Source organism: Meriones unguiculatus, chromosome 11 (genome assembly GCF_030254825.1).
Source record: "Meriones unguiculatus strain TT.TT164.6M chromosome 11, Bangor_MerUng_6.1, whole genome shotgun sequence".
Taxonomy (NCBI): domain Eukaryota; kingdom Metazoa; phylum Chordata; class Mammalia; order Rodentia; family Muridae; genus Meriones; species Meriones unguiculatus.
The window spans coordinates 83,055,934-83,070,634 of NC_083359.1; the positions used below are offsets into that span (position 1 = coordinate 83,055,934).

At 33.0% G+C, this 14,701-nt stretch overlaps 1 protein-coding gene across 5 annotated transcripts in view; it reads right to left on the reverse strand.

Annotated features, from left to right (window-relative positions):
• Positions 1 to 14,701, reverse strand: part of Suco (SUN domain containing ossification factor) — a 57,631-nt gene that overhangs the window by 8,351 nt on the left and 34,579 nt on the right. For 3 of the 5 annotated variants that reach the window (XM_021650779.2, XM_021650778.2, XM_021650781.2), the window contains 7 exons: positions 11,653 to 11,721; positions 10,574 to 10,664; positions 6,850 to 8,007; positions 5,723 to 5,810; positions 3,554 to 3,658; positions 2,445 to 2,599; positions 1,907 to 1,998 (listed from right to left, as the gene is read on the reverse strand). In XM_021650779.2, coding sequence (XP_021506454.1) covers positions 1,907 to 1,998; positions 2,445 to 2,599; positions 3,554 to 3,658; positions 5,723 to 5,810; positions 6,850 to 8,007; positions 10,574 to 10,664; positions 11,653 to 11,721 — 1,758 coding nt within the window. Of the gene's footprint in view, positions 1 to 1,527; positions 1,624 to 1,906; positions 1,999 to 2,444; positions 2,600 to 3,553; positions 3,659 to 5,722; positions 5,811 to 6,849; positions 8,008 to 10,573; positions 10,665 to 11,652; positions 11,722 to 14,701 lie in introns of all 5 variants that reach the window. The other 2 variants (XR_009584611.1, XR_009584612.1) reach the window with 1 other exon arrangement.

Genomic DNA, 14,701 nt, shown 5'->3' on the forward strand with positions numbered 1-14,701 from the left:
TACATATATGAGCATTATATGTATGTGTATATATACACACACACATATATTTACATATATAAATACACAATGAATTAAAGAAATACAAGTAAAAATCACAGTAGGATATCCCACAGATACTAGAATAGCTATTATTAGAAGAAAAAGCAAAATCTAACATGCATTAAGATATGGAAACAATGGAACACTGCTGCTGGAGTTGTAAGGCAGTACAGAAACTATGGAAGATATGGAGATTACTCAAAAAGAAAAACAATACTGTCACACGACCTAGCTACCCCATTTGCAGTTATATACAAGAAGAACCAAAGAATCAAAGATGTGTTTGTATACCTATGTTTACAGCAGCATTACTTAACACAGCAAAGAGGGGACGCTAATTAACTCATCAAAACAGAGGGTTGATAAGATGGCTCCATGGGTAGAGACACCTGAGTTTGATTCCTAGGACCACAGGTCCATGGCAGAAGGAGAGAACTGACTCCCAAAACTGTCCCCTGCCCTCCACATGCAGTTGTTCACATGTGTACACACAAATGAAATAAAACAAAAAGAAAAAAAGTGAAGAAAACATTATGCACAAAAAAAAAAAAAACTATCACTCAACTTTTAAAAGGAAATCTTATGGCCTATTTTAACTTGGATAAACCCCGAAAATATATTATATAAAAGAAACCATGCACCGAAAGACAAAGACTGCACCATTCCATGGATATGGGGTATTTAAAGAAGTTAAATTCAAAGGAACACACAATATACAATAATATTTAGTAGGTGTTAGGTACAAGCCCCAAATTATTAAATGTGAAACAACTGAAAATGCTGGGAGGAAGCTGTCTAAAGCTGATGGGAGGTTATTCACTTCCATTTTTGTTGGCAGATATATGGACATGTTGACTTAAAGATATATAATGGCATCAAAATGAAAATAGTTAAAAGGTAAATGTTAATTTGCAGCATTTGTACAGTATAATACTAACTAGAATTAGAGTAAATGGCATGGTGACATGGTAGCACAATAATTAGGTGTTAAAATACTGGTTACACTGGGAGGGAAAAACATACAAAGTAATTTCTGAGGTGCTAGACTACACTCCAATTTTTAATTAGGATGTGGTCATATCAGCATCTTGATTTTGTAAAAATTTTCTAAGCTTAGTAAAGGCACATGGAGTGAATTAAGTCTACAAAGTTTATACTAATGAAACAGGTATGATTATTTGAAGGATATAACAATGGAAACATTCTACTTAATTACTAAAATCCTAAAGAAAGGCTGAACAGCTAGTTATTTAGAAAGCACCCTTAGATGACTATAAAATTAACTGGTTATTTTACTATTGCTATGAGAATAAATTTCTATGCTTCTTAATAAGCACTAATTACAAAGGAGCTAAAGCAGGAAAATAATCACTCAGTATACATCTGTTTACCCAAATGTTAGCATGTCTTGAATGGAAACAAATTATAAACTCTTGGCTATAAAAGTGCCTCGAAAGTCCTAAACTAGAGACAAAAGGGTCCTACCTGCACAAGGAGGAGGCAGGAAAGCACAGGGTGCTATGGGAGCACAGTGAGCATTCAGGTTCTCCATAGCTGCTCAACTTTCTCAAACAGCCCTTTCTAAAAAGAAATACTTCTAAACAGGAGCATGTGCAAACAAAACTACTCATTGCTAATGAAAACTAAGTCCCCCTCCCAAAACCCTTTGGGCTTTCAAAGGAACAAAGAGGTTTAAAGTATGAAAATGATAAAGTGGCTTTGACTAGCACAAACACAAAGATAACTTCATATTTTGCTTGCAGATAGTCACAAACACAGCATGTACATTATACTTATGTCAGAAGCCAGTTTTCATATATAAAAAATATATGCATATACATTTATTATATGCACAGAAATCTACCTTCTTTGCCAGTAAACTGTAGAGATTTGGATCTGATGAGTGGGAATGATGTTCTTCTTTTCAAATTCATGTCATCATACGAAGAGAAACACCTAATACATTAAGAAAACACCATCGCACACACAATGAGTATATGGTAATCTACTGTATCACCTATGTAAGTGGAGGATATTGAGAACTGCGTAACATGTGGAACAAGCCTAAATTACCAATTACTGCTAACCCAAGTAATAAAACAAATCTTCTCTAAAGATCATATCTTACAATATTGATTCTTTTCCACCTTTGAATGTCAGATTTGAACACCGTTCTCAAACAAAAAAATTCAAAAGGTTTGATGCATGCATTATTAATTTCTCTTGATTATTCAACAGACCTATCTCCATGTATAGTTACCATCCTGCTACCAGAATGTTTTTAATATTTTGATTTCAAGAGGGAAACTACTTAATGTCCCTTTCTCTGCTTTGTACTTCTTTGAGAAAAACAAAACAGTGGTGAAAGAAAGAAGAAAACTGAAATATAATGTTACCCTTACCTTTTAGGGCTTGGATACTGATTACTTTTAGGAAGTTTTGAAATGTAATCTCCATCAAATTGTGAAGCGTTTCGACAACGTTGCATACAGAGCATCAGTCCCAAGACAACACATAAAACCAAAGACATGACAAGGTAACTCTGTCGATCTGAAACCTGAAAAGATAAACAATAACATAAAAACATAAACAATAATTATAAAAATAATGTTAAAGAATATACTAAAATTCAAAGAACAAGTAATTTTAAACAGTCAATGTGCTCTAAAACCACAAAAAGGAGCACACTGCTTGAAAACAAACTACAGACATTTGTTCTTTTACTGTTTTCTCCCCATCTAATTTTCTTGAAAAAAATTTTCAAACCTATGAAATAGGTATAAAAACAGTACAGTAAGCATATTTATGCTTTAGACTTATGCTCATCCCTTAACATTCTGATGACAACTAGTTTGTCTTTCTATCTGCACTATTCCTCAGGGATAAGGTGGTTACACACTACATACAACTGAACCACTACTTAGTTATCAACCCTCCCCCAGACTCGACCTTAATTCCTTATCCTCGCAGACCCGATATTTCATTAAGGCTTATTTTTCTACCTCTTAAATATATACTTACTCAATTAACCTCCTATTATTTTCTACTTCTAAAATCCTAGTTCAAGTTAACTAGTACCAAGTTACTGCAATTGCTTCCTACTAAGTTTCCTTCTTGTTTCTGCTTTTGTCTTTAAAACAGATAATTCTCAGCAGGGCAAAAAATGAGGAACTTCTCAATATGTTAAGCATTATTGAGATGATCCAGGTATTTTCTTTACTTAATAATTTCCAATGATTTTCAATGCTCAGAATAAAAATCACACTAAATTGCTTTTTCTAAAAGGCCTGACAGAATTAACATAATACCTGCCTTATAGGTAAGAGGAAATCATGAAAGCCATACTTTATAAAGACTATCATAACATAGTCCCACACAATGAAATGACACATGTTGATGTTCTGAAATTGTCTGGCTCAAGCTTTGAACCAGCATGTTCATGTTTACAAGCTTGCTCTCATGACACCCTTCCTAGGTATACTGTGTCTTTCACAGGTAGTTGAACAATTACCTCCCGTTTTAATTCTGCTACAGTTGCTGATAAGTTTGAAACAAGATGTGTCATGTTGGTCAGTTGTGCCTGTAGCAAGTGGATAGCTTCAGTTTGCCGCTGATCCTATAACAAAAGATGATCTTTCTTTATATTTAATCTGTACATTAACTACATTATAAATTCAGGTAAAACGTGCATTTTTGCAAAGATGGTAATAGACAAATACAATTCTGATGAAAAGTTTTAAAAAATATAAAACACTTAAGAATCTGGGATTGTGCTCAATACTCCCCTAAAACAGAACTATTCTGTCATTTACTGCAAAATGCCATGTAGTAGGATGCAGAATAACATGTAACAGACGCTAGTGAACTGATAGGCAGGAACTAGTGTATCACCAGCTACATAACTGCTACTTTGACCAAGTGTTTTTTAAAGCAAAGCAGTCAGTAGAAAGACAAGCTGAAATTTTTTTGAAGCTGGTTTCTGGATACAAAGTATTTTTATGTGAAAAAAATGTAATCTTTCTTTTCATAGCAAAATACAACAGAACACAGGATGTCAGATCTACAACTGGTCATCTAGTTGATGCTATACTCCTACCAATGAAAAGAAGGCCAACAAAGTCACCTTTCTGTATTTATTTCAGAAACGTCTATACTTAACATATCTTTATCTAAATTATTATTATAATGCATATTGGGTATCAGGCAAATGCTAGTAAAAATTTGAACCAATTAATAAATCTGGGGAAAAAACAAAAGGCAGGAAGAGTCTAGGAAATTGAAAACACTTAACTTAAGGACCTGATAGAAACTACAAAACCACTTATTTTTCCAGACCTAAGATTTTTTCAAGTTTATATGAAAAACAGTTTTAAGCCTCAACTGTGTTTGAGGGAAGAGGGGTATATAAAACTAACAAAGGGATTTATGACTGTAAACCTTTGGTTGTTTCTAGTATAGTTTACCTTTTAAAAATACTAAGTCAATGATTTATTAAATTATTTCTTTTGAAATCCAACTCACATACCAGACTGATTAGCCTGAGATAGTTAGAAATACCTAAAGACAAGCTTAAACTGGTTAATACTTCTAATCACTACATTTATTAAGATTATAAGAACATGAAAAGCTTTTATAGTGGTGTTTGAAACATAATATACATATACTATATATAAAGCAGGGAAAATAAAGGAGGTATCTGATTAAAGCTCAATATAGTTCTTGATTGTAACAGCACACATATCATATTCTAAAGTATAATACTGAAAATTTTTCCTGTTATTATTATCTACATCTGGCCAAGAGGTAAATAAATAAAAAAGATGGAAGGATCAAAAAGAAAAAATAACTGTAAAACATCATACAGTTTTATTAAATGCAGAAACTATATACACAAAATGTAATATTCAATGTTCAAATTTTTTTCTATATAATGATATCAACAGCTAGATAATTTCTCAATCATGACATCATATCCAAGGTCAATCATTAGCTATCAGAGGAAAATGTAAATAAGCACTACTTTTGCTACTTACATCCTACCAAAGTCAATGGATATTTACATCAAGAGTAATATGTAACCAGAGGAGTCATTATGGAGAACAGTATGAAATTACTCTAATTTCACTGCTGGACATGTAGCCAAAGGAGATAAAAACACTTTCCAGTATTTATGGCAGAATTATTCATAATAAGTAAATTATGTTATCAACTCAGATGCCTTTCAGCGAATGAACAAACAATGAATAGTGACATATTTACACAATGGGATACTATTCACCCATAAAAAAAAGAGTATCATTGCTTATAGCAATGTGGATCAATATGAAGGCTATTACTACAAGTGAAATAACCACACACAGAAAGACATGTCTGATATATTCTCACTCATTTGTGGAAATTATTAAGTCAATCTATGTAGAAGAACACAAGGTGAGGAGATGAAAAATTCAATAAAGAGCACCACAGCAGAGTAAAAGCATTTCTTCTCTAGCATAGTGGAAAACCACTGGCTAAAGTAATTTATGATATATTTGAAACTAGAGAGTACTGACAATGGTTGAAGTGACTTATTACCCTATTACATGCTATACATGCACACTGATTACAATACACACCACAAAAATGTATGAATATCACATTACATTTTTAAAAGTATATATACAATAAAGAAGAAACTAACCTGTTCTTCTGCTATCCTTGAAGTATTTTGAAGCTTTACTATTGTTTTATTAAAAGCCTTTTGCATTTCTTCCATTTGTTTTCGGTACCTACAGAATAAGAACTGCTTTAAATCCACTCTCTGATTCATTAAATACTAGAAAAATAATTCTGATTTTGAGATTGGACAATCAGATTTTCTTAAAATGACCTATTCAGCACCTATCCAATACAATAACACATACAAAAGATATAACCAACAGATCCTGAACATCAAGTCTATTCTTTTCATTGCTCTAAAAAACTTAATGTGATTCCTTTAGGATGGAGTACAGTAGGGAAAGACCAGAAACAAACTCCCTTTCTGATACCTTACTGACATCTCATTAAAAGCATTTCAATTTAAGATGCAGAAGAAAAAGTGTTACATCAAGAACTCTAGACATTTGGGATGGCAAATGTAGGAGGCAAGAAAGTCTAGGATAGATACAGGACATTTATGGAACATGAACAGAGTACAGGTATAAAAACAAGAAGACTGCATGATCATTGCATAAGTGTACTGGCACTCAGTAATAAAAGGATTTAAGTTATGACACAGAACTGAGATCTGTGATCTGTATAAAGGATGCATTGATTATAAACGCTGCACAGCCGTCAAATCTGATTTACTTTAGCCTTTACGTACCTAAGCTCTTAAATACCTGGTCAAGATGCACTACAAGCCTTGAGGTAGTTGCCCCTGTTCTCTCTGGGAATCAGTAAAATTTTAAGAGTCAAGCAATAGAAGGAAAGTGAAGCTGGACATGCTAGCATATGCCTACAATCCCAGTTAATATGCTGATAGGAAGATCACATAAGCACGAGAGTGAATGACTAATCTCAGCAACACAGTAAGAACACAAAAATTATAAAAGGGAAAAGAGACAGAAAATTTCTTAGCCAATAATAATGGCATGTCACTAAGTACTTAGAAAAACAAAAAAAAAATGACAATTCTGGAAAGCTTTGAACACCATCTAAGTGGCTTTCACTTTTTTTTTTTCCAGTTAAAGTCATGCTTACTACATCACCACAATGTCCTTGTAGATCACACTTGGATACTAAACTTATGTACAATGAGTTGTGCAAATGTGTAAAAAAGTTTACCTTTGACTAAGCTCCTCCAGATAGCGACCACTGAGAGACATGTTAACTTCTAAGGCTTTAATACGATTATTTAGTCTCATGAATACTGACTCCTTCTGATTTGATCCATGTACCAGATTTCCATTACCATAGCCCAGATCTGTAGAGTTCTGTAATTCAGCGTAGAAATCTGTAGCTGTCCTCTGTAACCCTCTTAAAAGAGCATCTTCTGGAGATTGTTCATCTTCTTTTACTTCAGGCAATGAAGGATCCATAACTGGAGTCACTATATGCTTTGGCGCATCAGCTATACTCATTTTGGTTTCCCCATCTTCACCCTCTGGCACAGTGGCTGTGTTTGTAGGTGGTGGTACTACTGTTTCAGAGAGCTTGGGGACAACTTCTGTGGAGGATATGTCTTCATTCGCAGTATTGTCCATTACCTCATTAACTTTACTTGTTTCAATAACAGAGGCCTTCTCTACAGAACTAAAGCCCTCAAGCTTTTTTGCCATTTCATCATCAAATTTAACAGAATTCTCTTGGGGCATCACTTGTGATGGTTTATGTCCTCCCTCATATTTAAAAGACTCAGATTCTTCTACTTTAGGCAGTGAATTTATTTCTGGAGTAACATCTAGGAGAAGAGACTGAGAAAGAGTTTGAGGATGGCTTGGTTCAAGTTCAATTGCATCCACTGTGTGATTCATCAAATCGCCCTGCTGCACATTACTTAAGTCATCAAGAACAACAGTTTCAGCTTCCCTTTCCATGTTCTCGGTATCCACATCTCCACTGGGAGGCTGCAGTACTGAAACCTCTACTGATTCTACAGGAAGTAGTAATGATGGCTGAGGTGACACAAAATCTTTTCCTTTACTCATAGCAGTTCTGCTGCGTTGTCGATAAAGAGCAATTCTAACTGAGCACCATTTATATATGTACTCCGAAAAACTAGAAATACAACAAATTGAGGTCAGTTCACTACAAAGTATTTGTGTCTCAGACTCAAACCAGGATGACGACTCATCCTCCTGTTCACCACTTCCCAAAAGGGTGACTGTAGATGGACTCGCTTCCTCTTCTTCCTCCTGAACCAGCTGTACAATTGGGCTCTCTCTCGGAGAATCTGCAGTTGATGGTTCTGTATCATGTGTACGGTCTTCCTTGATTACGTATCTAGAAACATACATACATAATTACAAATCACTTAAATTAGAACCCTACTATTAAAATAAGCTTAGGAAAAAATGTATTAGGCACAACATAAAAGAAGACTGGGATTACAGAAGAAATGATAAATACAAATCTGTACTCAAATATGTTTGATCAGTTTTCTCCATAAAATATTTTCCATTATATTAAAAAATTTATTTAAGTCGGAAATGGCAACACAAAGTTCACTTACCAAGTAACCAAATAGGTAGCTCAGAACACTATTTTAATATCACATTTGCTTCCTTTTAATGTTTTACTCTAAATAAGTGAATATTTCTCTTCCCTGTGTGTACACTGTACCTTTTTTCCATAACATACTAACTCATTAAAAACCTTACCACCATTCTTTACAGATTAGAAATTAAGAAACCCAAGAGCTACAACTAGAACCCAGGATTTCTAATATCATCTGCAGAAGAAGCTGAAGGTCTCAAAGATGGTTCTGTAGATGCTGTGAATAATCCCCACACAGAAGACTATCTGCTTTTAAGGAAATACAATGTCAACACTACCTGTTCTAGTTTTCTTTCTAAAAGACCTGACCACAACTAGTAAAAAATCCTGGCTCATCATAAATCAACAGTGTCATTAAGTCTATCTCACCATTATCTCTAGAGTAGGGCCATGTGGTTGAGCCTAGACTAAAGTGGAATAGTAGAAACTGGGTTATAAATTACAATGCCCACAGTTCTGTCTGAGATAAAGACAATTTCTAAGTACAACCTTAAAGAACAAATGAAAAATCTGAAAAAGTCAGGCAATACAAACACCAAAATTGAATTATCTTTATATTCAAACTTTCAAGTAGAGACTTCCATCACATGACAAAAGCAAAGACAAAGAGCATCTAAGAGGAAGATTTCCATTTTTGCTGAGAGCAAAATAACCAATTAAGATAAAACAATAAGTGATGCTTCTCTTAACAAAAAGTTATCTACAGCCATATAAATCCATTTAGAACCTGAATAGGTTTCCTACGTATTCAAGTGGCACATCACCTATTAGTTATATAACAAACGGTGACAGTAAAAAGGAGCAATGTCTAAAGAAAGGAGAAAATAAAACTCAACTTGGTAAATATTAAGCTACATAATGTTGTACATATTTTAGTCTGTTAAGAGTTAAAATGCACTTAGAAATGAAAGTAACAACTTCCATAAATTTAATAGTAATATTGGGAGTATTTTGTTTTTGTTATCTTACCAAATGACTGCTATATAATCATTTGAAAAGGTTAAGGTACATAAATTAAACTTTAAGTAAAACTTATTCAATGATACATATTAAAAGCCAGTGAGGTGGCATGTGCCTACAAATCCAGTACTTGGAAGAAAGAGACAGGATTACAAGTTTGGAGCCAAGCTGAACTACATGGAGAAATTCTGTCTCAAAGAAGTCCCTATTCGTGTTTGCATGTGTGCAAATCTATGTGTGTATAAATAAAAATAGCTTGCTTAGTTTGTTAAAAAAAAAAAAAAAAAGTATGTTAACTGAAAAAGCCTAGTTATAAAATCAAGAATAGCAATTACACTCCAGACAATTAGGAACACAAAGAATGTCTTTATTACTAATGCATATTTTTAGGTCCTTTTAAGAATCAGTAACATATATGCTATATTTCTCACTTCAACTAGCCAATAAATATCTCCAGTAACTTTCAAAATATAAATATCTTACTACTTTTCAAAGCACAAAATCACTTTTTAATTAGTATGTTATTTGGAAATTACAGTTCAAAATATATTTACTGCAATTGATTTCCTACTATCGTAAAGTGGTTCAAATTCAAATATCCTTTCTACTGGAGTTCCTCAGAGAAAAACATTTTAAAAATCTATATAACAACCATAACCCACTGGCCAAATCACTGAGTTTACTGTCTACTATAGATAATATGTACCTATAATGTAAATGTCTTTGGTAAGAACCTTCACCCCCAAAATGAAGTCATTTTATGTTATGTTACCTATATTCATAACACTGCCCAAAGTTATCAAGAAAAAAAAAAGATATTTGATGTTACAGATATTACACAACACTGCCCAAAGTGCCACTACAAAAAAATCTATACAAATCATTTTGAGAAAGGGAACAAATTACTTTGCTGTATGATGAACAAAATTCAAGAACTACTGCTCTAGATATTTTGGGTAGCCTTTATGGCTTTCTAGGGACATCATATATACATATGCAATGCTTTCAAACTTGAACTTAATAAAAAGCCTTTGAAATTTGTCCTCAAGCCTAGAGTAATACCTTCAGTAAAAAAAATTTTTTTTTCTTAAGATTCAATGTGTGAAAGGAATACATAATACCAAAATGGCAAGTATGTGGTCTGAAATGCAATGTATTTTTAGTACATCTAGACATGAAAAGAAGAAGCAATTGAAAAGTGTTCTAAGCGGCTGCAGGAATGTCCGTCCTACGACTCGGGCTCTCTTATAGATGACTATATATAAACAAGCTCTTTTTGGCATTAATAAACTCAGCTCTGTTTTAATAGAACTAATGTCACAGTATAACTTACTCAGGTGATGGAACAGGAGTTGAAACACGAGTTGATTCAGGCATTTTAGGTGCAGTTGTGGCAGTGGCATTCTCAGATATACTTTTATTTCCTATTTTAAGAAAGATGCCCACATTGAGTTCAATGTTTAAAAGCTGTACCATAAAATATTTTGCTGTAACAAATAAATAGCTTTAGCCTCTCAGGGAAGAATAAAAGGTCAAATATATGAGCTACTTACTGAGGTGTTTTTTTGTTTTTGTTTTTTTTAATCTAAGTTCTCTTAGAAAGACATGACTGAACATGATCACAACTATCAAGAATGAGCATTATTCCTTTACTTAGTTGATATTATAAATTTTGCAGTTTTACATGACCAGAAAGTTATTAGAAAATGAGGAAGTAAAATGGGTAATTTTGAAACTTATACTTGGCTTAGTTGTTTTCAAAAATAAAAGGCAGGTATGTTACTCTCCTAATGACATTATTTGCCATTCTCTAAAGACAAAAAAAAAAAAAAAAAAAAGGCTTACTATATTGATATATTTACTACAAAAAAAGAAAGCTAATATAAAGTACCACTAGTACTTCAAATTCTCAATAATGAGATGAGGGCAGAGAATCATTACAGTCATAGCTAGGAAGAACCAAATAACAATTCAGTTGGGCAGGGCGAGAGGATCCTGGCACCATCCAGATACTAACAAGACTAAAGTAGAAGAAATATTAAGTTCAGGTCAGCCTGGCAACTTCATGAGACCTTGACTCAAAACAAAATAATTTAAAGGCTATGTATAATGCTCAGCTGAAAAGCACTTGTAGAGCAGATGTGATGTCCTGGGTTGAATCAATTCTACCAGGGATCTGCAGGGGCAGGGATCAATTCATGAATTTTATGTAGATGAAGATCTTTCATTTAAAACAAAACAAAACAAAAAACCCTTATGAAATTCAATAAACAATGGCTACTACAAGCTTGCTAAGTTATTTTCAATGGTCTCTCAATTTCTAAATAAAAATTCTGTTATTAATTCCTTTTTCTAACTTAAAGGATCTATGAAGTACCAGCTATTTTAAAGACCCATAAAATGATTAGATACCTTCTGTCAAGTCTTCAGTTTTTGCTCCCAGAATATTAGCAGCAATATTCACCATATTTAGAATGGCATCTAAAACAAAATTCAATCAGAAAATAATACCAATATACCTAAACAGTCTCATTAAAATTTCAAGGTATTAAAAAAAAATAATAAGTCCATAAAGGCCTTTTAGCCTTTTTCTTTTGAAAAGTTACCTTTTATTTTCTATCAAAGTCTAATACAGGACATAGATTTTAGCCAGAGTAAGTTGAAATTTTAATGTTCAGAAGGAATTCTGAATGTAGTTTTCTTTTTAAATAAAAATTTCTCCTATCTTTTACTAAATACTAAATGTGTCTTTAACACATTACAAATTCAATTATAGTTCAACTTATAGCCTGGAATGGAACATGGAGGAAATGAGGTGACCAAAATTCATATTTCAAACTTTTCTTTAAAAAGATTTTATACCTTCAAACAAACAAACAAACAAACAAAAAAACCAACTTATATAGACAAAAATTTCTAAATGAGTAATTATTATCGGTAAAAATAAAATGGGAAGATTATTATCCAAAGAAAAGCAGAAAAATCTATTATTAATTTTATATATTATGATATATCTATTGGGTCACATAAATTGGTAACACACATAATTAAATTTCATTGATGACTTTTAAAACTAATTAGGCAAAACAGTGTTTTGCGGGTTATATATACTGCCCCAAATATCTTTGTGTGGATAAGGCAATTTTTTTTAAAGTCAAAGTTAAAACTAAGATTAATAAAACAGTTTTGCTAAGTTCGTTGTTCTAATTATTATTATTTGCCCCCAGTGAGATATTTAGCGAACAAATAAAAGGTGGTACAAACCTCCATTTCTATATAAAGACCTATATGAATGAATACATGAGAACCGCAGAACGGCAGAAATGCACAAGAAACTGATGATGGGAGTGGCGAGTCTTCTAGTAATACAATTTCATAGAAATGTCCCCATTCTAGCTTGAATTGCCATTTGATGTCAATTTTCAATATCACGCATTTACATTAAAGTACTAAGAGTGGGAAGAAGCTGTACTGTAAGCCTCCCAAGTTATTTCTGTCTTAGTCTCTTCATAGAAGTGATTTAGAATTTGCATTACATTTTCAATGAAAATCAAAAATATGCAAAGAAAATATCTAAGGAAAGGTAAATCAAGAAGGCTGAGAGCCAGCTCCACACAGTCACACAGACCCAGGCCTGTAAACATGTGTGTAGAGTGGGGAAAAGACTTCTGTTTTAAAGGGGAGCCGAAATAGAGTAATTTTGATATGCACATAATTGTGATTTTTATCTGAATATGAAACAAACAGGGTACTTTGTTTATAGTCGTAAGAATACTACAAAGGCTGCCACTTTCAAATGTCATACCCTTAAGATGTAACAAATTCGTCAACGGAGAAGTACAGCCCTGGATTTTTAGTAAATGATGCTTCAGCTGAGGTAATGACTGAGACAGTAACCTCCATTACTTTACAAACCTGCAAGTAGGGAACAGAAACTCCTGCTTCTTTATAAAGCTATTCTGAATGCCAATAATACCACCCTATTGGACATGATACTCTACTTATACTGCCACCTAAAGTTCAGTCAACACTGCCTGCTTTACAAAAATCAAAGTTTTGAATTTATAGTTTATTCTCTTGTATTCGAAGTAAACTTACATCTCAAATTTCCAAATTAGGTCATCATTAAAGAATTCAATGAACAAAAAGCTTTGTTGATTTGTATAAAGAACTGTCTCTTGTGTTATTTTGAATTTAATTACTAGCTCTACAAGAAAAAAAACTCGTCATAGTTTTAGAGGATTGCTTCGTAACAAAAGCAAAATTTGGAAGATTTCTTCTTTCTCAGCTCATCTAACTAAAGGAAACAACTTCATTTTGGTCACAGAACATTCATCCCCCACCACCCTTTGGTCTTTTGAGACAAAGCAACTTTGTGAACAGTTTACTCTGATCATAGGCAAATGTGGGGCAGTTTATTATCATAAGCCACTAAAATTGCTTCATAATGGCTAAAGTAGTAATGTCAAACACAGTCCCACACTGGATTAAATATTCCATTTCTCTCAGTTAGGCCAAGTTATTCATCCCACATTATTCCTTTAGGAATCAAATACTCTTAAGGACCAAACATCTCTACATTATTGCCAAGTCTTCAGTACACCATTGGCACTTTGGCTACAGAAACAAATTCTTGTCTAAGATGCAAAGATGGAGTGAGTAGTTTCTGTTTATGTTTCAATACATCAAGATAAAGCAACCAAAATCCACTATGCACTCAGATCCCTTTGAATAATCATTTCTACTTTCTCTTTATAGGACCAAATATTATATATATATATATATATATATATATATATATATATATATATATATATAATTTTTCTAAGTACATGTTGATTTAAAACTGCATTTTGTCTTAAACATGTTATCTAAGAGAAAAGAGAAAGTTATAAGAATATCAAAGTGGATAACCATCTGGTAAACCCACAAGACAAAGCACAGAGTGAAGCAGAAGAAACATTAGGAAGAATCTGTGTTGATGTAAAAGATGTAAGTGCTTTAGTTCAAAAATGTAAGCAAGAGTCAGAAGACTGTGAACACACACTGCTCTAAGACAGCTATACCTCCCTTTGTAATACTGAAGTTACACAGTAACAAGTATGTCTAGGTATAGAGTGGATATGTATTCTGGTGATGTATATGGCCTGTGAATATTAACTATAGGTTAATGATCCCTATTCCAAATCTCTAAAGCCTGAAAGCCAAAATACTTTAAAATACACTTCTTGAGCACTGACAGTCCCACAAGTAGAAAATTTTAAATATGACCTTATATGATGAATCAAAAGTCAAAATACAAGCACACTACAAATACTTTGTAAAGTTACCTTCAAGCTATGTGCTTAAATATGAAACAAGGAAATTCCAGGTTTAAACTTATATCCCATCCTCAAGATATCTCATTATGCATATCCAAATATTCTGAAAGCCAAACTGGGAAATACTTCTGGCTCCAAGT